The 26564-nt window shown below is 40.9% G+C and overlaps 1 protein-coding gene across 7 annotated transcripts in view; it reads left to right on the top strand.

Moving 5' to 3' along the window:
* Positions 1-26564, top strand: part of LOC132378980 (tyrosine-protein phosphatase non-receptor type 13-like) — a 411889-nt gene that overhangs the window by 281750 nt on the left and 103575 nt on the right. For all 7 annotated transcript variants that reach the window (XR_009507250.1, XR_009507249.1, XR_009507251.1 and 4 more), the window contains exons 28-32: positions 1399-1497; positions 3876-4195; positions 13871-14195; positions 19617-19787; positions 23904-24078. Coding sequence is in view for 4 of the 7 variants with exons in the window: in XM_059946390.1 (XP_059802373.1) it covers positions 1399-1497; positions 3876-4195; positions 13871-14195; positions 19617-19787; positions 23904-24078 (1090 nt within the window). In the remaining 3 variants the exon portion in view is untranslated. The remainder of the gene's footprint in view (positions 1-1398; positions 1498-3875; positions 4196-13870; positions 14196-19616; positions 19788-23903; positions 24079-26564) is intronic.

Below are 26564 nucleotides of genomic sequence, written 5' to 3'. Positions count from 1 at the left end.
AGTCGAACTGGCTAAATGTTTCTCTTCAATCAAGCTTCTTGGTGTGACCTTATAATCTGGCATTGAATTTTCATCTTTCAAAATTATTATCCTGATTATTTTAAAGGCAATAAACAACAGTTATTAATTAAGGTATTTTAGGCTATATTTTAGTTCTTATACAGATGAGATGAAGGAGTATCAGTTTTCTCTCACACCCAAGGTGTGCAAATCCCCTTCTCTATTAACCCCATTAATATTAACTGTTCACTTCTTTTTCCTAGTAAACGATTTTCCTCCTTAAAGTGGGCAGCCACTTTGGGGTGATATTCCACAGGTACTGTGGTTCCTGGAGTCTTGCACAAGCCATCTACTTTCCTTATGAGCCAAGTCAGTGTTTGGACTCAGATCATTTGCCCCAGTCCAAGCTTTGGATGACCTGACCCACGCGTGAGGATTTTGGGCAAACGGGGCACTGGAGGGATAGTCAACCAACTGTGATTGAAAGACTGATTTTCCCTTCTGAGATTAGGTCATTGATAGCAATTCCTTAATATCTTGAATTGAAATGGTTTGTTATTGTCACATGTACTGAGGTACAGTGGAAAGCTTGCCCGGCATGCTGTTTTAGCAGATCAGAGTGCAGGCTGATTCTACCATTGTGCAAAGTGATTTAGTTTCACAAGGACTGGCTCAGCCATTAGATTATTTCACATGACCAGCAGTTCAAAGGAAGGATCTTGATCCAAAATGTTGTCCTTCCATAGATGTTGCCTGACTGACCCGTTGAGTTCCTGCAGTATTTCATGTGATGCTCCAGATTCCGGCATCTGCAGTCTCTTGTATTGTGTTTTTTAAAAATTTTCATTTGACCTAGCATTTCTCTTTAGTTTTGTTTTTGATGCATGTGGCTAATTCATGCTGACCTTTGACCGAAAGAGGATAAAAGCATTTTTTTTTCAAATATGCTGTGAGTTGAGATTTTTGAACTGATTAGTTGCTAAGTATTGGTGTTGGACTATCTGTTCCTATCAGCCATTAATTTTCTGCACAGGAGAATGTAAACTGCTCTGTGCCTTGTTTTAGTGAAAGAGCCTGACCTTATAGCTAAGGTCACTGACTAGCTATGCTGAGATTAATTATACCTAGCTCCACTTTTAACCTAGCTGTCCTTATTGGACTCAAGTGTTAAATCTTTGTCAACATTTTAATGTTGCCCCACCCTGCTCCGCTCTGTTGCTTACAATTCTTCAGTGTGCCAGAGAAAGAACTAATGTGATTAATCCAAGGAAAGGCAGTTCATTCCTTTGAATGATTGTCCACTTTTAGCATGGTGTTTACAGCAATAGCTTAGAGCCATTTGTAAAGAGATGTTATCTGATCAAGATTTCTGTTCAACTGTTATCTCATTTTCAACAGGAAGTGCTTCATCTTCTGCGAGGAGCTCCCCCAGATGTCACGATGAGGCTGTGCAGACCTGTGCCAGGAATTCTGCCCGAAATAGATCCCCAAAGCCTGGTAAATTTATCGAGTTCTAACAGTGCTAGAGACTTTTGGGACGGGGGAGTGGATGCTGGTTGAGAATGCAATGTTTGAAGAATAGATAAACAGTTCATGAACCCATGAACACTACCTTACTATTTCGCACTCTCTCTGCACTGTTTATTTATTTTTTGTTGTGATTTCTTACACTTTCTTATTGTAAATTATAGTTTTTTAAATATCTTGCACTTTACTGCAGCAACGACTTCAGCCACATATGGCAGTGATAATAAATCTGATTCTGATTCTGATTTTTGACTTGCAGGGTTCAAGTTATTTGAGCCAATGGTAATATGGGGAGTGTACCACAAGGCATTAGAAGTGACGAAAAGACCTAAACCTCTAGGATGAAAATTGTGGGATTGAAAATGTACTGCAAAAGGATAGCATGCCAGGAAATATGTCAGTGTTGTGAGGACGTGAGTGGCTGCATTGTCCTGCACATATTCCCACGTTCTCAGCTTGCCCATGGCATGGTTAACAGACAAAAAGCCCTTCTGCCTCTTTGTACATGAAAGTGATGTCCGCCACAGACAGTGATGTGAGCCTTCGATGCAATAGGATGTTGGTCCCTGGATAGAGCATGGTCAAACCTCTGACCATTATCAGTTTAATGCACTCCTTCAGTGCCAGAAAAATTCCCTGCTCCAAATCTCTTAGTTTATCAAATGTAAGAGGTAGAAAGGGGAATGTGAGCCATTGGTTCTTAGGGCTAAACACCTCCTACGGAGTTCATCCACTTGCACAATTTGGGATTTTTATTGATATGCCAAGACAGCAAGATGTCCCAAAGGGAATACTACCAAACAGTGCATACCAGGTCGCAGAAGTGTGCTCTGATGTTTGGTACAAAGGCCATGTAGGGAAGGATCACAAAAGTGGACTCCTTCCATTACTGCACATGGAGAGGATGAGTCAAGTAGGGAAGCCCTTCAAAAATTAAAAGGATGGACCACTCTAGGGGGCCAGATGAGTGGCACGATGAGATTGTTTAAAATAAATTTTAACACCACTGAATGTATTGGCCAAATGACACTAAGAATGTAAAAAATATTGTTTGCACTGCATTTCTTTTTGTATCTTTTGGTATCTTATTGTGATAAACTTTATTTTTGGAAATAAATTGCAATGATTTGATGTCAGGAGGTGAGTGCAATTGCCATTCCATATTTCTGAGAATGGTGATCAACAATAAACATCCCCTGGAATTTAATTCCCACGTAGCCCCAAGTTGACACTTGATGAAAGATTCTTGAAATCAGTGAAAGTGGCAGTAAAGTCAATATCCAAGCAGGTGCATTTGTAATGTCCTACAGTGACCAGAGCTTGGTGGATAAATCTGCCAAGTCCTACACTCCATATTGCCGTAAGACATGGGAGGCATTTGGCCTATCAAGTCTTCTCTGCTCTTACATGATGGCAGATTTATTTTCCCTCTCAACATTCTTCTGTTTTCTTCCTGTAGCCTTTGATGCCCTTACTAATCAAGAATATATCAACCTCTACCTTAAGTGTACCCAAATACTTGCTCTCCACAGCCATCAGTGGCAATGAGTTCCTCAGATTCACCACTTTCCTCATCTCTGTTCAACAGGGATGTCCTTCTTTTCTGAGGATGTGCTCGCTGGTCTTAGACTTTTTCACTACTGGAAACCTCCTCTCCTCATCCACTCTATCTAACCTTTTCAGTGTTTGCTAGGTTTCAATGAAATTCCCCAGCATTCTTCTAAATCCCAGTGAATATAGGCCCAGAGCCACCAGTTGTTCTTCATACAATAATCCTCTCATTCCCAAGATCTTTCTCATAAACCTCCTCTGGACCCTCTCCAATACCGGTGCTTCTTTCCAATACCCAAAACTGCTCACGATATTCCAAATGTGATCTGACCAACACCTTGAAGAGTCTCAGCATTACAGCTTTGCTTTTATATTCTGGTCCTCTCAATTGAATTAAAAGTAAGGAGGCTCTGAACAACTGTATCAATATTCCAACCCAAACTTCCCACTAGTGGGGTCCTTCCTCCAGATATCAATCATGAATTATGTTTCAAAAAACGGTTCTTTCAACAAATTTTACATCTTTTCAATTAAGTTCCATTAAAATTTCAGAATCAGAATGAGCTTTGTTATCACTGACCTTTGTGAAATTTGTTGTTTTGCAGTACAGTGCAGAGACATAATTACTATGAATTACAAAATAATAATTATGTTCACTCATTATACTCTTCTCTCAGGAGCAACCGAGAATCACTTGGGTGTTGCTGGTTTGTGTTTTATGACCGTGCTTATTCTAAATGTTCATATTTAGCATTGACAAAGATACCCACTGTCAACCTTTCATTTTGAAATGCTAGACTCCAATTTCGTCACCTGTGAAAGAATTGTCTGTGTTGAAACCGCCCAACTCGCCACTGCAAGAGCTGCTTCAGAAGGATGGACCAGACCAGGGAGCAGAGTGTGAAGAAGATCCCCAGAGCCTCACTCAGTCCTGTGATTCCAGTGACAGTGAGTGCAGATTGGACACAGTGGAGGAAGCCACAGAACAGGAAGAGCATTTCCAAGATGTTCCACTTGACGCAACAAATTTGGAATTAGTTACTGCTCTGGCTGAAGACCTGAGGCAGAACTCTTACTCAGCCTGTGACCTACCTATTACATTGCCAGGGACAGAGAGGTGAGTACCATCAATCTTCACATTCCTTCAGTCTACCTCAGAAGTCCTCAAATAGCCATAGAACATTTCAGTGTTAGATATTTCTTGAAACAATCTGATCTGTACAACAGATCTGTGAAATTCTAATCATGAAGTTGAATAAATTTAGACCTACAGTTTTTTTTTCAGCAGGAATAATGATTAATACTAAATTGTTGGCTACATTCCCAGGTTGAGCTATTCATAGAGGCATACATTCATATAGTATGAAAATAGGCCCTTCTGCCCAACTGCTCCCTGCTAACCTAGATTTCTAGCTATGCTAGTTCCATTTGTCCACATTTAGCCTAGATCCCTATAAACAGGTCCACAGTCTTTTTAATGTCACAGACCCCTACCATTAATGCACAGTTTCTTCCCAATTGAAGGTGAGAGGAGAGAAATTTAGTTGGGACCTGAAAGGCTACTAAATGAACTGCCAGAAGAAGTGGTTGAGGCAGGTACATTAGCAGCATTTTAAAGACACTTGGGCTGGTATATTAATTGGACAGGTATAGAGCAGGGTTACCCAACCTTGGGTCCATCCAGGCCATGCTGCCTTTTCACTGCTGCCATTGGGAAGGAGCTACAGGAGCTTTAAGAACCACACCACTAGGTTCAGAAACATTTATTACCCTTCAACTGTCAGCTTCCTGAACTAGCATGGACAACTTCACTCGCCTCAGCCCTGAACTGATTCCACAACCTATGGACTCACTTTCAAGGACTCTACAACTCATGTTGTCAATAAATAAGTACACATTTATTTAATCTACCTGCAGTTTCTAACTGTTTATTTAATTATCTATCTATCTACTCACCTATCTATCTATTTATTTATTTGTAGAGTTTTGTCTTCTTTTGCACATTGCTTGTCAGTCTTTGTGTGCAGCTTTTCATCGATAGTATTTCTCTCTTGTACTGTGAATGTTTGCAGGAAAATGAATCTCAAGGTACTATATGCTGACACCTACATACTATGATACTAAATTTGCTTTGAACTCTGATAAACAGGTGACAGTGAGAGTTAGAGAGAGATTAGGCTGAGGAAGCCACCGCTCCCAATGTGGTGGGAAGAAGATATTCCAGTATGCACAACTCTCCAGATCTGAGTTTCCCTGCTTACTTTAATGAACTACACTCAGTAACCACTTTCTTAGGTACCTCCAATATCTAGTAAAGTGGCCACTGAGTGTGTGTTCATGGTCTGTTGCTGCAAGGCAGCCATTTTGTGCATTCAGAAGTGCTCTTCTGCACAAAATGCGTAAGTATTTGTGTTACTGTCACCTTCCTGTCAGCTTGATCCAGACTGGCCACTCTCCTCCAACCTCTCTCATTATCAAGGCGTTTTCAGCCACAGACCTCGATCTTTTTCCCTCTTGTTTTGTGCAGCATTATCTGTAAATTCCAGAGACTATTGTGCGTGAAAATCCCAGGAGATCAGCCGTTTCTGAGATACTCAAACCAATAATCATTCTAGCATCAATAATCATTCCATGATCAAAGTAATTTATATCACATTTCTTTCCCACTGTGCTGTTTGGTCTGAACAATAACTGAACCTTTTGACCACATCGGCATGCTTTTATGCATTAAGTTGCTGCCAGATGAATGGCTAATTATTTATTTGCATTAATGAGCAAGTGTACAGGTGTCCTGAATAAAGTGGCTACTGAGTGTAATAATACTAAATAATAATTTTATTTATATAACTCATTTCATACAGTAAAATGCAGACTCAAAGTCCTTAACATAGATTGTAAAGATAAATCAACATAGTCAAAAATATGAGACAAAATTAAAAATCCTAAATAAAGACAACCATTATATAAAATAAAATATAATCAAATACAACAAATTATATAAATGTAATCGACCTCAACAGGCACTAAGTAATCCTGTAGGTAGGCCAATTTAAAAAAAGTAGGTTTTTAGAAGTGTTTTGAAATATTCTACATTACAAGCCTGGTATATTTCATTTGGTAGAATTTTGCAGATTTTTGGTCCATAAGAGCAAAGGGACTCATCATCAGTTCATATATGTTTGGCTCTCGAAACATTAAGCAAACCAGTATTCACTGATCTGAGATGATAATGATTAAGGATGTAAGGAAATATACACTCCAAAATATACGGAAGAGCTAGATTATTTAGAGCCTCATATATAGAAACATAGAAAACCTACAGCACAATACAGGCCCATTGGCCCACAAAGTTGTGCCGAACATGTCCTTACCTTAGAAATTACTAAGCTTACCCATAGCCTTCTATTTTTCTAAGCTCCGTGTACCTATCCCAAAGTCTCTTAAAAGACTCTATCATATTTGTTATATTTGCCTCCACCACCGTTGCCGGCAGCCCATTCCACGCAGTCACCGTTCTCTGAGTAAAAAACTTTCCCCAGACTTCTCCTCTGTGCCTACTCCCCAGCATATTAAACCTGTGTCCTCTTGTGGCAACCATTTCAGCTCTGGGAAAAAACCTCTGACTATCCACACGATCAATGCTTCTCATCATCTGATGCACCTCTATTAGGTCACTTCTCATCCTCCGTCGCTCCAAGGAGAAAAGGCCGAGTTCACTCAACCTAGTCTCATAAGGCATGCTCCCCAATCCAGGCAACATTCTTGTAAATCTCCTCTGCACCCTTTCTATGGCTTCCACATCCTTCCTGTAGTGAAGGATGATTAAGAGTAGTTTAAAACTGATCCTAAAAGACACAGTCAGCCAGTATAATGATAGCAAAACTGGTGAAATGTGCTCAGATTTTCTTTTTTGGGTTAAGATTCTTGCTGCTGAATTTTTAGCAAGCTGCAGCTGATTTATATCTTTCTTAGTCAGCCTGAAAAGAGTGCATTACAACAGTCTAATCAGCTAAAGTTAAAAGTGTGTTTCAATTTTTCTGCATCTTGACACGTTATAAGAAATTGAACTCTTGCAATATTTCTTAAATGAAAGAATGCAGTCCAGTAGTATGGTTGATTTAGCTCTGAGTCAATAATAATGTCTAAATTCTTTAATTCTGGCTTGATTTTGTAAGGCCAGATGATCTAGTTTGTTTCTACGATTCACTTTTTTCTTGCTACCGATAACCAAAATTTCTTTTTTTCTCGCTTATTTAGTTTAATGAAATTCGAACTCATCCATTCTGTAATGCTAGTAAGACACAAGACCAGAGGTTTGAGCCTCAAGGTCATCTGCTGTAATAAACAAATATAGTTGTATGTCATCTGCATAACTGTGGTAATTCACCTTGTGGTTTGAAATAATCTGACCTAATGGGAGCAGTAGAGTGCAAACAGCAATGGGCCAAGAATTGATCCTCACAGAGTGTATAGCATAGAATCATCATAAATGGTTATTTACATGATATTTATCTACACTGCTTTTAGCATGAAAAGAAATTTTCAAGCCTGCCATTCTCATAAAAGTTATAGAGCAATGCAGCAGCCCAAATCATCCATGCCAACCATGATACCCAATAAACTAGTCCTATTTGCCTGCATGCTTTTCCAGAAACACCAAGGAAAACTGAATAAAGAAACTAAGTGAGAGGTAATTGTATAATTTGCCTCCGCAGAACTTAATTGCTTAGATAATACAGATTGTGTCCAGTCACATTGGAAAGGTGAAGCATTCGTTTGCTTCCAGTATACTTAACTGTTTTAAAACAGCTGTATGTGGTCTGGTCTGTCCTAGAGGTATTCCTGGTTAACCAGATCACAAGCAGACACTGTAATCCCACCAACTTTAATACTTGGGCAGCAATTCAGTTCTGACACAATGAGAATGTGAGTGAAAATGAAATGGGTAATGTGGTAGCCTAACAGTGTTACAGCAGCAGTGATCACCAGTCAGGTTTCGATTCATGCAAGGAGTTTATACATTCTCCCCAGGACCACATTTTAAAAAATACGAGTTGTCCGCATTAGTACATACAAAACGTTTGAAATCACAGCTCGGTAGATGTGGGAAGAATGTTTGCTCTGATTGAGAGGCCTAGAACTAGAAATCACCCTCTCCTGTGATTCCTGTGAGGGGAACAAGGTAGCAAAGAGGTTAGCGTGATGCTGAACCGCACCGCTGATCTCCAGCTGGGATTCGATTCATGCCGCTGTCTGTAAGGAGTTCGTACGTTTTCCCTGTGACCATGTAGGTTTCCTCCAGCTGCACCTCTTTCCTCCCACATTCCTAAGTTAGGTTTGGTGAGTTGTGGGCATACTATGTTTGTGGCCAGTGCAGCACAACACTTGCAGCCTGTCCTGCACAATCCTTTTTGATTTGATCTCAAAGTTCAAAGTGCATTTATTATCAAAGTACTGTGTGTGTGACATACAACTCTGAAATTCATCCTCTCCAGACAGCCAGGAAACAAAGATAACCCTGGGAGCCGTTCATAGAAAAACATCAACCCACCCCCATCTGCGAAAAAAACAAACAGCAACAAGAACATCACACACACACACAAATTGTTCTAATTGCAATGCAAATATCAATCCCTTCCCCATGCGCAAACAAATCACACAAACGACAACAAGAAATAATGAGGGAAAATATAGAATATAAAAACACACGATGGAAAGAGTCCAATCAAACTACAATCCAATCCATAAACTGCAGAGCCAGAACTTCAGTACCATCCTCTGACAGCATTGAGGAGGAGAGAGACCATTCAAGCACAGTGGCCTTCCCTCGGGATCAGTGAGCGAGAGGGGGGGAGGGAGACAGTCTCACACCAACACCTTCCTTTGGGAGCAGTGAGCGAGAGGGGGAGAGGGAGACCGTCACACGCCAACAACTTCCCTTGGGAGCAGTGAGCAAGAGGGGGAGAGAGAGACCGTCACACGCCAACAACTTCCCTCGGGAGCAGTGAGCGAGAGGGGGAGAGAGAGACCGTCACACGCCAACAACTTCCCTCGGAAGCAGTGAGCGAGAGGGGGAGAGAGAGACCGTCACACGCCAACAACTTCCCTCGGGAGCAGTGAGCGAGAGGGGGAGAGAGAGACCGTCACACGCCAACAATTTCCCTCGGAAGCAGTGAGCGAGAGGGGGAGAGAGAGACCGTCACACGCCAACAACTTCCCTCAGGAGCAGTGAGCGAGAGAGGGAGAGAGAGACCGTCACACGCCAACAACTTCCCTCGGGAGCAGTGAGCGAGAGAGGGAGAGAGAGAGACCGTCACACGCCAACAACTTCCCTCGGGAGCAGTGAGCGAGAGAGGGAGAGAGAGACCGTCACACGCCAACAACTTCCCTCGGGAGCAGTGAGCGAGAGAGGGAGAGAGAGAGACAGGGAGACCGTCGCACGCCGACACCTTCCTCTGGCAGTAGTGAGTGAGAGGCCCGTGGAAGGCACTGACACCTTCCGCACTCACCTAAATGCTTCGATCTTCCTCAACGTTTTAATCAGCGAGATCAGTGAAAAATGGTGTCGATCGTGGGCTCGATCTCTGTCTCTGAGCTTCTTGGCCTCAAACCTTCTCGGAGACGGCAAAGCGCCAGATCACTCAATCTGGCCCTTTGACCCAGTATCAATGCTGACCAAGTTGTCTGAAAACACACCATCAAGCTGTAGATCTCAGGCTCCGACAGTACCAGAGTCAAAAAGAAAACAAAAATGTGAAAGGAGTAAATAAAGCAGCTTTGTGGACTAGCTGGAAGATGTCATCTGAGGTAGCATTGTTCGCTGGCACCATCTTGACGCAACTGACGCATTTCCCTGTGTGTTTTGATGTTTCAATGTACATGTGGCATATAAAATTAATGTAATCTAATATAATCTCTTGTTAGATTCTACTTGAAGGCCGGGAGATTGATTACTTTTCCTTCATGCTTTTAACAATAAAGCATTTAGTCCTGACTGTAGCAGCTCACTGTTGCTTCCTGGTCTTCTTTGAACCCTTGACTTCATGCCGGAGTCTCTGCTCATTGCTTGGACCTTGAGACCAACCATCGGAGCTGTTAGTGAGTGGCATAGCACCAACTCCTCCTGAAGCAAATATACACCAGAAGTTATGGACACCCAATTTCTCCAAACAATTCATAAATTTATGTAGAGTTAAATGGCACAGAGAAGGCCCTTTGACCCAGTATCAATGCTGACCAAGTTGCCTATCTGAGCTAGACCTAGTTGCCCACGTTCTGTGTATATTTAAGCTGAATCTCTCTAAACCTTCCCTAACATGTACCTGTCTAAATGTCTTTTATACAGTATTAAAAAACCTGAAGATGCTGAAAGCTTCTCATGTGGGATTTGTTAAAATTAAGCAAACCCTTCTAAAGGCTCTCTTAAGACCCTTTTGTATTCATAAAGTATCAGCATCTTTTATCACATCGTTATGCTGCATAACAATTTTCCCTGTGCTCAGAAGCCTAAAGAGATTCTCTCATTATTATGCTGTGTCCCAAATCAATGGCATTTCATTATCCAACAGAAAATTGGATCATCCAGTCTTATGAGGAATTTCCGTCATAGCTATTCCAATCTGCTTCACATAATGAGTTTCAAACCCACAGTGTGAATTACTATCAAGGCTCTCTCATGGTTAGGCATCACTGACACAATAGTAAACAATTCAATCCCCACTCCAGATCATGAACTCATTCCCAGCACCACAAAAATCTAATATTATATTAAAAAATCCCTTTCCAAGTTAATTCTGATAATGGATGAATTTTAACACATGTTGCTTGAAAGCCTTTTTTATTTAGAGATACAGCACAAAACAGGCCCTTCTGGCCCAATGAGGGGGGCCATGCAGGATCTTATTTAACGCTAGCCTAACCGCAGGGCAATTTACAATGACTATTAACCTACTAACCGGTACATCTTTGAACTGTGGGAGGAAATTGGAGCACCCGGAGGAAATCCACACAGTTTCATGGGGAGAAGATACAAGCTCATTATAGGCGGCACTGGAAATGAACTGGGAACTCCAGAGCTGCAATAGAGTTGCTCTAATCACTATACTACTGTGGCACCCTTTTTCTCAGTGTCCTGTCACATTATTGGGTTGGTAACCACTGCTGGAGCAGCAGTAGACAAGATTGTTGTTTATATTAGTGGCATGTCAGCTCCGAAAATAGTTTCATTTGCAATTCACTGACAAAATTAACAGTTTCCTGGCAAAGAGCAAAATGTTCTTTGTGTTGTAAATAAGATTATTTTATAATAGCAAGAATAATGCTGTTCTTTTTCAATATGCACCACTTCTGCAAAATCTTCTTTTCATTGAATGTTCTAATAACTTGTTTTTCTTGATTTCTCTTCTCATTTTTCTCCCTCTTTCATTTCCTGTATGCCGCTCCTTTGTCTCACCTCTATGTCATTATTTATGTCTTAAATTCTTGTAATCTCCAACTATGGAACAATCTGCCAGATCCCTGTGTATAAAGCAAATTCTTAAAAACTGCAGATTTTGGAAATCTGAAATAATAACAGAAAATGCCAGAAAAATAAACAACAGCTCAGGCAGCATCTGTGGAAAGGGGAAAAAAATCTTACCTTTTAGTTTAAAAATCTAGTATAAGAAATCAGTAAGACGAACAAGTTTGTTTAGATAGAAAATAACTTTTAATTAACTTGATCTCTGAGTTCGCTTTCTTCCCCATTCCAAACCCCCAATTACCAGTTTCTTTCCTCTTTCCCCCATGTGGTTCCATCACTCACATACTCAACCCACCTGAATCCCCAGCCCACTTCCCCTCCCACACCGTTCCCATGTATGCATTATCCCTCCAGCATTTTGTGTGTGTTGCTTGGACTTCCAGCATCAGCAGATTTTCTCTTGTTTGTGAGAATCACTTTTTACCTGGTTCCACTCATCACTTTCCTTTCTGATTATGTTCCATTATCTGCAGCTTTTTGTTATCTCCATTAACCACTTCAACAGCCTCCATCCATATCTCTACTCTTGCCTCCCTTACCTCCTCCATCTACCCATCCATCCTTCCTCACCTGGACCCACCTACCAATTGCCAGCTCCCGCTCACCTCTTTACATTGACTATCTCCCCTGCATACTATCAATCTTGATGCAGCATTTCAACCCAGTTTTGATGAAGAGAAACAGAAATGAAACCCAGACCATCGACTACCCCCTTACCTTCAGTGATGCTGCTGAACCTACAGATTGTCCTTTGCTTTTTACTCTCTTTCTCAGTTTTGATGAAGAGAAACAGAAATGAAACCTCAGGTCAAAGAAACATCAAGTCAAAACCTTCATCAGGTTCTTATTTCTGAAATGCCAACTCCATTCTCTATCCAGTTTATCATGGGTAAGGTCCTCCCCACCATTGAGTACATCTACATGAAACTTTGGTGCAGGAAAGCAACATCATCACGGATCCCCACCACCCAGGAAATAAAGATTGCAGGAGAAAAGTCGGAAGTTCCAAGTAAATTTTTTATCAAAGTACAATATATCAAATATATGTCACCATGTATTACCCTGAGATTCATTTTCATTCGCAGTTTTCAATAAATCAGTGAAAAACAATGCAAAGACTGACAAACTGCCAATGTGCAAAAGAAGGTAAACCGTGCCAATACAAAAAACATTGAAAAAAAGAAGAAAGAAAGAGAGAGAGAGAAAACATAAGATACAGAGTTCTTGAAAGTGAGTCCATAGATTGTAATCAGTTCAGTGCTGAGGCGAGAGGCGTTATCCATGCTGTTACAATGGCCAATTAACCTAACAGCCTGTACACCTTTGGGATGTGGGGAGAAACCAGAGCACATGGAGGGAAGTTTGAGTCTGAGTTGAGCTGTGACAGAGCAGTTCTACTGTATCACTCTAATGGAGAATTGTTCACTGACAACAATACAGATGGGAGAGATGGTTTTGATCATTTGACCGCTGGGTTATGACCGGAGCTTCCACTGCACCTGTACCACCCATATTGAATATTAGATAGGAATACGAATTGAATCAAGTATGAATGAGGGAAGAAGGCACCTGATTTTCTTTCCCGTGAACTGAACTTGCATCCAAAACCTCGTTTTAGTTCCAACAGAACCTTTCAGCGGCCATTCGCCTGAAGGACAACCGTATGGGTGTTTCAGAGGGGGTGTGTTGGGTAAAGAACACAAATACTGTACCTCCCTTCAATTACAGTACCATGTAGATTTTAGCAAAAACATTGCAAGAGGAAACTCAAAGTTGATGAGATTCAGACAATTCCCATTGGAGATCTGACAGCACTAAAAGCTACCTGGGGCTTGTGTATTTAATATTATTTGTCAGCCTTGCAGGCAATGAAAATGTCATTGTTAATATTATGGAATAATCTCTTGTTTAAACTGAAACAGAGACACACTGTCAGAGCATTAGTAAAGGAACTGGCATTTACACCTACCTAGTCTGTGTCCTATCTAACAATGTGAATGACTGATGTTATAATTAATTGATGGCTTTATCTGCAAAGATTCTAATTCTTGTGTTTTTCTAACTACCTCTCACTTCATTGAACAAGATGCATAAATAAGCTTAATTTTCAAAATGTTTTGTTGGTCTTGTAATCACTTCAAATATTTAATTTAAATGAAATCTCACACTTGATAACACACAATCTCAGTGAAAAGCTGTTCTTCCAATCTTGTTAGGTCTTCAGCATTGCAGAGTTTCACGCCCTGAATGACATATCATTATAATTCACAGCTTTCAGTGCAGCATGACTGGTGAAAGAGATCCCAAGTTGCCAGACTACTTCTGCAAGCCTGAAGTATCGTCGCCTACACCAGTAGATGAAGAGTACCTGACCATTAGTTCGACCTCAGCCTCCTCAATATGTGACAGTCCAGACAGCCAATCACCTAATGCCTCTATCCCAAAACATTATGTCTTGGTGCCTTCCACTGAGATATCGGGAGTAGCAGAGAAAGACACAAGTGATAAAGTGGAGTGGGAAGACGTCGAGGAGTTAGATTATGAAGTGGAAGCAGGAATGAGGAATGAAGATGACGATGATGAAGATCCAAATTTAGTAAGTGTGGCATGAGGTGGTTCTGTAAAACAATAGAAGTTTTACACTGTTCACCACGTTATAGCTCACTTGCTGCTTGTGTACTAGTGTTCCGGAAAGTCTTTGCATCAGGAATGAATGGACTAGACTTGATAATAATGCACTGAACACTTGTACCAGACATGATACAAATGTTCTCAGAAGATTTAAAAGCTAAAATTATGTGAGTTAATGCTCAGCCTTTGTAACGTCAGTATTACTGGAATTACGTCTGAATGCTCAGTGGAGAATGGCTTCATGTAACAATAGAACGATCCCATTTGTAAAGAAATAAAATAATTAACGCTGAAGGTGATCAAAACTTTGACCTAAGGAGATCAATGAAATATTTTTTTTATAAATTCTGTATAACTTTGGTAAAGAGTTGTGTAATGCTACCAGAAGGAGAGGGATTACAGGGAGTAAGTGTGCAGATCTAACTTTGCCTAGGTGGTATCGGTTCAGCACCACATTAAGGAAAAGCTGGGTTGCCAACAATATGATGTGAGATGAATGCTGGTGACACCCTCAGTGAGCAGGACACATGAAAAATCTGAAGTGTAGAAGTGACAGCATTGTGAATACTTGCTGCAGAACTGTTGGATAACCCGAGTCAGCTACACAGTGTGGGATGTATAGGTATTTTGGATAAGAGATTCACTGCACAATACTCTCTGCAGCTGAGTTAAACAAGAGATAAGCAAGCAAAATTCTGCAGGTGCTGGAAATCTGAGAGAGAAACCAAAACTGTGTACTGTACTCAGCCTAGTATGAGGGAAATAGAGATATTTTCAGGTCCTAAAGGTTTTTAAATTGCTCATAAATGTGCTATTCTTTTAAAACAAAATCACTGTACCCTGTGATGTTAAGCTCTGGGTCTGTGGATCTTAAGCTCAACTAGTTGTTAGTGTCTTGTTAAAATATTGAGCAGCAATTTGGTGCCTGCAAGTTTGCCCAGTGAAACTTTAATAAGTAGGATGTGGGTCCTTAAAGCTTATCTAATTCAAGTGTCTATCATAATATTTCATTAAAGGTACCCAATTGTCCACTCTTGCTAATAATATGACTTAAAACTATTAGAACAGTCTGTGGTACCCAAATGGAAAACTGACCTTGGTTGGAGATTGACACAGATGAGTGGCATCTATGGTAACTGATTGCACGAGATTAGCTGATGATAAGGTCTTGGCTTGCACATAGCTCTTCAAGACAACAGATGTCCTTCTAAACCCTCTCGTGCTTTACTGAAGGGGCTTAATGATCAGCACTAGGAAGGTTCTCTCATGTAGGACAAGGGCAAGTTGTGTCGTTCAAAGCCACTGTACTATTTGAGGAAAAATCCCTCTTTACTTAAGTCTCAAAACATTATACAAATAACAAGAACAATCATGATGTTTTCAAGAAATTAAATGCTAATTTCAGAAGTGTATCATAATGGAATTAATGAGGAGCCATTTTCCATGAAAATATGGTGACCATTCATAATTCACTTTGTTGTGATTGAAATGAATTAAATTTATATTAAATTGACTACATGATCACTTTGTTTCCATTGTGACTGGAATAGATATTGTTTTAGAATTCAGTACCAGCAACATTTCCCTGCTGTAATAATCATCTTAATTATTTCACTGTTTGTCTTTTTGCTTTGAGTTCATTTTGTGGCAGGGATGGAGTTTGGAGAGCAGTTTGAAACCCTCCATTCCACCATTCTCAGATACTAATTATTTCACATCATACCTGACTTTTTATGCAAAGCCTTTCCTAATTAATTTTATGTAATAACCCTTCCTGGCTGATCTATAGTTCGTTTATTTGGCTACTCTGTTGTACATTTTCCAGTTAACCCTCTTGTTATGAAATAAACAGAAAGTGGGAATGAGATATTCAAACCTGTGCAACACCGTAACACGGGTGGGGGGGGGGTCGTCAGATTAAATTGTATATGGACACACAGTTTGGAAGGTAAAGATCAGGGTCAAGAACTCTACTGGATTCTCTCCTTTCCTGTTCCAGGGCACCAAACTTGTATTGTGCCACTCCTATTGAAATCAGCTGACTAAGACCCAAAAAACCAAAAGACGTAGGAGTAGATTTGGGTCATTTGGCCCATCTAATCTGCTGCACCATTCAATCATGACTGATTTATTATCACTCTCAACCCCATTGTCCTGCCTTCTCTCCATAACCTTTGATGCCCTTACTAATCAAGAATCTATAAACGACCAGTTTAAATATACCCAATGACTTGGCCTTCACTGCAGTTTGGGGCAATAAATTCCACAGATATGTTGCCTTTTGGATAAAGAAATTTCTCTTCATCTCTAGTTCTTAAGGGACATCCTTGTACTCTGAGTTTGTTCCCTCTGGTCCTAAACTCCCCCAGTATAGGAAACATCCTCTCCATATCCTTTCAATATTCGATAGGATTAATTGAGAATTCACCTCATTGTTCTAAACTCAGTGGATACAGGCCCAGAGCCATCAAATCCTCACTTAATCCTTTCATTCCTGGATTCATTCTCGTGAACCTCCTCTGAACCCTCTCCAATGTCAGCACACCCTTTCTGAGATAAAAGGCCCCAAACTACTCACAATACTTCAAGTGCACTCTGATCAATGCCTTATAAAGCCTCAGCATGATTTTATACTTTAGTCCTCTTGAAATGAATGCTAAGTAAAGGTCTATGTCACAAGCAAGAGAAAATCTACAGATGCTGGAAACCCAAGCAACACACACAAAATGCTGGAGGAATGCAGAATTAGGCCATCCATAGCCTCTTGCACTGTTGGGACAAGGTGGCCACACTTAGGTTGGAGGAACAACACTTTATATTCCGTTTGGGTGGCCTCCAGCCTAATGGAATGAACATCAATTTCTCAGACTTCCAGTAATGTCTTCCCCCCCCCCCACTTCACCATTTCCCATCCCCTTGCCCCTCTCTCATGTTTTCTCCTTGCCTGCCCATCATCTTCCTCTGATGCTCCTTCCCCGCCCCCTTTTCTTTCTTCCATGGACTTCTTCCGCTTTCACCACTCAAATTCCTATCCATTTGCTTCATCCCTCCCCCTCCAAGTTTAACCTATTGCCTGGCGTTCCTCTCTCCCCTCCCCCACCTTTCAAATCTACTCCTCAGCTTCTTTTCTCCAGTCCTGCCGAAGGGTTTCAGCCTGAAACATCAACTGTACTTTTTTCCACAGATGCTGCGTGGCTTGCTGAGTTCCTCCAGCATTTTGTGTGTGTTGCAAAGGTTTATGACGGCCAGAGTCTGCATGGTTGAGGCTGCCCTCATGCAATTCAAACATATTCAGTCCTTGGAGAACCACTTACTTTTCTCTCTTGTTATCTCTGGGTGTTGCCTTGTATTCCATGCCAGCTGCAACACTTCAGGGAAGGGAAAGTGGTTCAAAACAGGGTGCAGCAACTATTTGCTGGAATGGCTCCAGGGTTAAACTCCAAACTTAGAGCAAAGAATGTTGAGGAGAAACTTGATCAAGATATTCAGGATCCTAACTGGTCTAGATAGGGGCATCTCCCCACCCATTAACACATGTTTCAAGTTTCAGGATTTACAGTTTTGGAAAAATAAGGTAAATGCGGGAAAAGCATTTCATTCAGAAGGTAGTTACTACTTGGAATTGACTGGTGGATACAGAATTAATCAGTGCCATCAAAACTGAGTTAGGTAGATACTTGAGAGAGGATTATTGGCAGGTCTGTGGCAGATAAAGTTGTGAACAGAACTACTGAGATACTCTACTGGTGGACAACCATTTGGCCACAGATGGGCCAAATATCATCCAGTTGTGAAATAATAATTCTCTGATACATGCCTTCATTGGGAAGATATCCATGTGATTAATGATATTCTGAGAGCCCTCAAATTATGGTGCATAATAATAGCAGATGGCATTGATGTTTCCCTTACTTCTACCCTACACCCAATAAAGCTTCTCCAGTAGGAGATCAGGACAGGATTTGCATCTTATTGCCAACAATGAGGCAGGAAAGTGATGCAACTTGCATTTCTTTGCATCACAGAGCATCTAACAAGCTAGAGGAGATTCACAACCAGTTTAAATGTACCCAATGACTTGGCCTTCACAGCAGTTTTAAGGCAATAAATTCCACAGATTCACAAGGAAGAAAGTAACGGCAAATATCGGGTCTGAACTGGAAACACAAGAAGTTAGTAGAATAAAGGGAATAATGAAGAAGCAACATCTACCCAGCCTGGTTCATTACCCTGCTGTGCTAACAATGAAAACTGTCCCCAGTTAACTTTTCTCTGTAGTGGCCAACCCTGAGATAATTGCGACTGGTTCATCTTTTTCCCCACCATCCACCAAAACACCAGGGTCAAGGTACTGTACACCCGCCAGTTAGCTTACCAACCGGCATGTCTTTGTGGGAGGAAACTGGAACACTCTCCTGAAACCTAGGTGACTATAGGGAGAACATCAATGCATCACTGGATGTCAATAGGGAACGCGGGTTGTTGGAGATATGCAACAATGCACTATCGCTTGACCACGTGGTAGTCCTAATGGTCAGAGGAACATTTGAGAGAGCTGGGCATGGTTTTGAACTGTAACACACAGTTGAACTGACATTGAAGAGTCTACTGAAATCACTTTATTTGCATTCTTCATTTGCAACAGTAACTGCTTCCATTTAGGTAGAGCCTTCAATATTGCCTGGTTCATAGGAGTGTTACAGAACAAGAGTTGGCAATGGCCTAGAAGAGGAAATGCCTTTTAGGTGATTCAGTTGACTTTTTAGAAGCTCCCACTCCATGTAGTGATAAGATCCATATTCTTTCTACTTGGATTGGTTCACAGAGGGTGTGACCTTCTAACAACTGAGCCTAATGCTCGAATCTGCTCATGCCCAAGTTGCAGCATAGAGCATCAGCAAACTTCACATTGAGCTCCATAATGAGATACTGGAATAAACTGGTTTTGAGGAGCTTCTAAACCGAGGAAAGAGAGATGAAGATCCAGGAGGCCTGGGAGGGAAATTCCACACATTCTAGCCCAACCAGATGCTACTATGGTCACCAGGGTGGAGGAATGGAAACTGAAGAAGGTCAGGAGATTACACACAGCGCACAGTAGGAGCAACAGTCTTGATATGGGTGAGGAGATTCAGTGCCACACACTCATCATTTGGGAATTAAGTTGATGAATGAATTAAACTTCACATAAGTTCTCACAAAGAGCTGCGAATGGAAAGTAATCGAGTTGGCATGTCACGCCCACACAAGGTGGCTTACACAGTCAGATGTGGATATCCCAAAATTCTCTCAGAGCTGCACCAAAGCTCTGTGTGTGTAATTGGACAGAGGGAGCAAATGCAGCTTGGATTCATTGTCACTATCACTCACTGATTCCTTTCTTTAGCCCATAATTCGGGAATATGAGATGTACGTAACCTTGAAGAAAAATAAGAAGGGAAGCTTGGGCTTCACCATGGTGCGTAGTAAACTGGATAACTGCTATTACATCCGTGAGGTGCTGAACAACCCCGCCAAGGCTGACGGCAGACTCAGAGCAGGAGACAGGCTCATAACGGTAACACTGGTTTGTATATTGGCTGGTCTTTACTTGTCACATTGACTGTCATGTGTCATTGGGTCAAGATTGGCAAACACACCAAGTTCCACAAATGCCTCCATTCCATTTCTGCTTTTTTACTGACACAGAACAGAAACAGGCCTTTCAGTTCAGCTCATTCATGTCAACCAAGATGCCTATCTGTGCTAATCCCATTTCTCTGCATTTGGTCTATACCTTTCTAAACATTTCCTATCCATGTACCTGTCTAAATATATTTAAAATATTGTAATTATACTGGTCCCTACCATTTCCTCTGGCTTTTCGTTCAGTATATCCACCATCCTCTGCATGAAACCTTATGCCTCAAATCCCCTTTAAATCCTTCCCCTCTCATCCTAAATCTATGGCCTTCAGTTTTAGATTTCCCTATCCAGAAAAAAGGACTGTGATGATCTACCCTATCTATACTCTGCATAATTTTATTAACCTCCATAAGGTCACCCCTCAGTGTCCTTCAATCCAGGAAAAATAGTCCCAATCTCTCCAAACTTACCTTATAACTCAAGCCATTCAGTCCAGACAATATTCCAGTGAATCTTGAATCTTGAATCTCTCTCCACATCCTCCTTATTTATCATGGTGACCATAACTGTACAAAATATTCCAAGTATGGCCTCACCAAAAATTAATTCAAATGTAATATGATGTCTCAACTCTTATATTCAATGCCTCAGTTAATAAAGGCACATACACCTTCTTCACCAACTTGTCTCCCAACATCACCACTCCCAGAGGACCATAAATTTGTACCATAAATAAGACCTTGCTGTTCAGTAACAGTCCCCAGAGCACTGTCATTCACTGGTTGACTGGTCTAACTTACAAAATACATCACTTTGCATTTGGTTAAATTCTATCAGCCATTCTTTTGCCCACTTTCCTGGTTGATCTATATCCTGTTGTAACTCTAACAACTGTCTTCACTGTCTAGAGTATTGCCAGTTTTGGAGTCACCTGCAAACTTGCCACCTATATTCTCTTCCCATTCATTACTATAAATGATGAATACAAAAGAACATACTGATCACATCACTGACTGCAGGTCTCCAATATGAAAAGCTGCCATTGACTACCTTCTAACCCCAAACCAATTTTATATGTAAATTTTCTGACTCACCCAGGATCGCGCGTATTCTAGCCTAAAGATTAAATCCCTTTTCATTCTTCAAAGCTGCCCATGACAGGATTTGTTGTCTCAGGAGAGTACAGATTATTCCACCTGAATTTATAGTACTTACAGAGGTTGGATTGGCATAGAGAGGAGTGTAAGAGCTAACTAACTTTCATAGTGCATTTCCCAATGATCTCAAGTATGTAGATTGAGGAATGATGGGAAATAATTAACACAGAATAGGGGAACGATTTATTGGCTAAGTAGTGGGAATATTGCAGTGAGAAATCAGGGTGAGAAAGCAATGAGATAAGGCGTGGCAAGAGAAGGAGAAGATTTGAAGATGACACACATGCAGTGGACCAAGGGTACAATCAGGGGAAGGTCATCAGGGAGGGAAAATATGGACGAGTCAAGGGTGGCAGAATTGACAAGAAGGGAATAAATTCACTCTGGACAGAAGGATGGTACAGAGCACTTCAACCATGGAAGCTAGTGTGGGGTACATTTTGTGACAGTGTTGGGGAGATGGGTCAAATCAGAGTAGGGCGTGTTTGAGGGTAGGGTTGCATTGTCAAGGAAGAGTCAGAGGACGGGATAAAACGGGATAAAAAGGATGGGGTTTGGACTGAGTACACTGTGTGAGAGGGTCAGAGTGCGGGGCTCAGATTGTTTTAGATAGGGTTCAATGTTTCAGAGGGTGGGGCTTGGATCAGGTACAAGGTACAATGGAGTACTGGTGATTGGACAGAGCGCAGTGTGTCTTGAGACCTGGAGGACTACAGTCTGTCGGAGAGGACAGAATGTCACAAAATACACCATGGCTGCTACCCTAATCTGGCACTGGATTGAGAAAACTTCTCTTTCTGTGTACTGCTGGGGGGTTCTAATCTGGCAACATGGCTATTGAATACACAGCGAATGATCCCAGTGGCACCTGAATGAATAACTTTTTGTAATCAATCTCTGTTCATTTGCAGATCCTTGGGAAACTCCTTTGGGAAATTGTTACATAAAATCCATAAATTCCGCAGTAATATGTAGAGTGTAGCAGAGCTAATAACTATTAAAGGGACGTTTGCTTCTCTATTACAGCTTGTCACTGTGCAGAAAAGAGTTGTGCAATATTCCCCTGTCTCTTCATTAGTCTGCAATCTGACTCATTTATGCACTAAAGTGCAGTGCAGAAAGTAATAAAAAATGGATCAATAATCCTTTGGAATTTATTATATTTACTCAATAGTGACTCAGTTCAATAGCTGAAAATTCCCCTTGGACCTCTTTCAATCGGATGCTGATGTCTTTAAACATTTCAGTCCACCCACCCACATCTGTTACGTCAGAAGCCGATTAGGAGGCGATTGTTGGTAAAAGCGCTCAGGCTCCGAAGTGTCGCTGGCTTCAGCCACATTAACATTATGTTAGTTTATTTCTTGCAGTCATTCTATTCATCCTAGTTTCAGCTGCTTTCAAACACCTACCCATAAGAATGATTCACCCTCTAATCAGGAGAATTGGACGTTCAAGCCTTTCCATCATCAAGCTGACACGACATAGAAGTATAAAAAAAGTAGGTCATTCAATCCTTTAAGACTACTCTGTGAAGCTGGTGGAGCTTCACAGCATTCCCTCTGTGGCAAGTATGTTCTTCCTTGGGTATGGATATACTCTGTGTAGTCTCACATGTACCTTGTATAACTGCAACAAGACAACCTTGCATGTCTACTGAAAACCTTTCGAATGAAAACCCAACATACCATCGATCTGTAAGTTTGCTGTGCTTGGCTGGTGTACAATGACACTCAGGTCCCTTTGTACATGGTTCTATTAACATTTACATAATGCTCCATCCACAGGTCATGCAGCATAGACGCAGGGCTTTCAGCCCACCTTGCCCATGCTGACAGATGGGCACACATCCATATTAATCTCATTTTCCAACATTTGTCCCATAGCCAGCCAGGGCTAAATGATTCAGGTGCTTGTCTAGACCTATTTAAATACTATTAACAACTCTGGTTCCACCACTCTCCAAGGCAATGCACTCCAGGTACTCACCACTCTCTGAGTGAAAAAGGGCCCCCTCACATCCCCTCTAAGTCTCTTGTCTGTTGCCCTAAATCTATGTCCTCTAGTTTTATCACATCTGATTTGGACAGTGCAGTCTGCAGTCTACTCTTTCCATGCTCCTCTTAAGTGTATATATCTCAGTCATGCACCCATTAGCTTCTACCACTCCAGGGAAAAAAGCCCGACCTTCTCCAGCCTTGCCTCATAACCAAAATGTTCCATTCCAAGCAACATCCTGGTGGATCTCAAAGTTCAAAGTAAGTTTATAATGAAAGTATGTACTGTATATATCACCATTTTACCTTTGCACTTTCTTTAAAGTCATTTGGGTATTGACGAACCCCATTAATTTCTGATAAACTATATCAAATGACAACTGTGGCTTATTGTCAATTGAAGACCATAAAACTATTAAGAGACAGGAGCAAAAATCGGTCATTCAGTCCATCAAGTCTGATCTGCCATTTCATTATAGCTAAACTCTGGAGGAGCCGTCTATTCTTTGTCACTATTCCCAAAAATACAGAGTGCTGGGTGTACTCACCTGTTAACAAGGAAAGCCAGCATATCTCTGCATGGACCCAATGGCTTTCTGTATCTCCTACGGGGTGAATATTTTCCAAGTTTTTCGTGATTCTGCCATGAATTTACCCATTCATTCTAATTGTCTAAGATGTATTGAATCTATGGTTGATAAAGAGCTGTTGACTTGGGCTTTTATTCAGAATATTGTCAAAGCTGAAGCTGCATTGCAGGTCAAAGAAAGTGCTGCACTGCTGTAAGACATTTGACAAGGGAAAAGGACCATTAAACTATTGGCATCATGCGTAGCAGAGAAGAAATTTGAACTAAAAGCAATACTTTAAGTTAACTTTTCCATTGTTATGTAGGTAAACGGCTTTGACGTCACAAATATCTCACATGAGAATGCTATTAACTTGCTACGGGCTGCTCCCATCAAACTTACCCTGATGGTAGGACGAGCGGCCCAGAACCTGCTTCCAGTGCCACCTTTGGAAAAGATCCCTGACATCATCCTGCAGAAAGGCCCAAATGGACAGTTAGGTACGTGCTGCACCATTTGCCAAAGAAACTTTGGATTCGTGTTATGTAACTGAAGTGGTTGCAGCTTCCAATTGTTCCATTCAGCTGCAGGCCATTTCTTCTCACTCAAACTTATGCTGTTTTCTTCAAAAATAGGTGATTAGATGGTGGAAAAATCTTTCTGGAAAGTTCCCCGAAATACTAATTAGTTTTAGGCACTAAAAAAATCAGCGCTTATAAGAATCTTGTTCCAAAGAGACTTGTTTTACAGGTCTCTGTTTTAATAGGGCATTCAGAAACAATGCCTTATAATTACAAGACTACTATTTAATTCTATTTTTTTTAGAATAACTGCAGTCAAAATTCTTGGCAACTCTGACAAACGTTGACATTCCCCATTGGATTAATGATCAAAGATTTATGCCACAGAGTTCTTTTGCACAATGTTCATGCTGGATGTTGTATATTTATGTCAATTCCTTATTTATTTTCCAAGTTTTATATTTTTCTTTCAGTTTAAAGAAATGAGGAACTGGGTCCCGTTGATTCTGTTATGTGATGAGTGGGCATAATTAAGTTTGAGGGGTTTGGGCCATTCCCATGGTGCAAGACACATTTAGGGTGGTTGTATGTCTCAGTCCAAAATGTTGACTCTTTATTCTTTTCCATAGATGGTGCCTGACCTGCTGAATTCTTAAAGCATATTGTTTTACATTGGATTTCCAGCATTTATAGAATCTCTTGTGTTTATGTAGAGAAGACAAAGTCATTAGTTTGGGATGGGCTTTGATTACCCCCAACCAGAGGTTTCAGGCCTACTTTTTAGCAGCCAGTAAGTGTTGTTTTCAAAAATAAATAGCCAAAAAGACTATTATTTCACCAAGATGGAATATTCCCTCTGACCCTGCCAGCAGTCTCTGCATTGATATGGTTTTGAGTTGGCATTGAAGATTGCACATGTGATTTGAAATCATGGCTCTATGTGCTACTGCATTATTATGGGTATCCCACTGAAATGAAGCAAAGGAGATGTTAACGGATACCTGGAAGAGATACCACCTTCATAAGTGATTACACAGAGTGAACATGCAGTCATGATCTTGTGCTATCTTACAGAGAGATATTCACAGACTTTATATTTGGACCATTGAACATTATTGCATGTGAACGTGCTTCCAAGTAGTGCTAATTTTCATGAAATTATTTGTGAGACTATCCAGAAGTATTCTCCTTTGGCAATTAAAACCATGAAGCAGAAATATTTCACCCATAGCTCCTTTACACTGAAGCTACATAAATTCAAACTTGATATTGTGGGGAAGTATTTAGTCAATCAAAGCAGAAGGTAGTTGCCTAGTTTTATCAGTTATTAACCAGCCCCTGTGTCTGCTTGCTATGCCCAAAAATATGCTAAATATAAAAGCACTGATGCCACTCTCAGTTAACAAATCAAAATGTTGATAAATTAGCTATCATCTACGATAATAGCGGTAATAAAAAACATTTCATGAGAGCCATGTGATTTGCTAACATGATGAAATATTATTTATTATAACTCCAGCCTGTGCTAAAAAGTTGAAGGGTGTCAATATTTTTCTCAATGTAGAGCAACATCAAAGCTGCTCTTCAGAGTGGATGCAATGCAGGAATGCTAATGGTGATGGAGCCTTGGCAGATTTATTGACTAATCATCCATAGATGTCACTAAAAATTACATTTATGATGCATTGGGGCCCAGCTTAAACTGCAGCACCAAGTGTGAACAGAATGGCAATGCCCTAAATCATATTTACCACCGTGTTCCAATGAAGGTCTTAAAGGCAAAAATGTAGAGACCTTCTGCAATGAGACCTAGAACTGGTTTAAGATTATATTCTGAGATTGCTTTTTAATACTGCAAGCAGATCAAGATTGTAAGCTACAAGGCAGTAAAGTTCAAAGACTGCAGCTTCCCCTCAAGCAGGAGGTCCCCAACCTTTTTTATGTCACAGAGTCTTACCATTAACTGAAGGATCCATACACTCCAGGGTGGGAACCCCTGCCTGAGAGTGTGCTATCAGGCACAATGATCCTTAAATGGAGACATTCACCACAGTTCTCTCACAGAAGTGTTACAAACAGGGATGAGGCTTCAGCAAAGTGAACGGCTGGGGGATCTTACCTTGGAAATTGCAAGGGCTGAGAGTGTGGCCTCACAAAGGGATTTGATTGCGTACATGTGGATAAGGCACTTCCACTAACATATGAACCTACAAGTTAAGAGCAGAGGTAACCCAATGGGCCCTTGAGCCCGCTCTGTCATTCAGTAGTTGAGTTTTTTTTAAGTTTAACTCCCCATTCCTTCTTACTCTTGGTATCTTTTCAATTCTCTGCTTATCAAGAATCTATGTAATTCTACTTTAAAAATACATTTTTTCCCATTGTTCTTTCAAGGAGAGGTCTCCAATGGCAAACACGGTGCTTGGTGGGGTGGGGGGGGAATCACCTAATTCCTCTCTTATGTGGGC

This window comes from Hypanus sabinus, chromosome 21 (genome assembly GCF_030144855.1).
Source record: "Hypanus sabinus isolate sHypSab1 chromosome 21, sHypSab1.hap1, whole genome shotgun sequence".
Lineage (NCBI taxonomy): Eukaryota > Metazoa > Chordata > Chondrichthyes > Myliobatiformes > Dasyatidae > Hypanus > Hypanus sabinus.
Note: the sequence above shows the minus strand (reverse complement) of the source record. Positions and strands in the feature narration are given on the sequence as shown.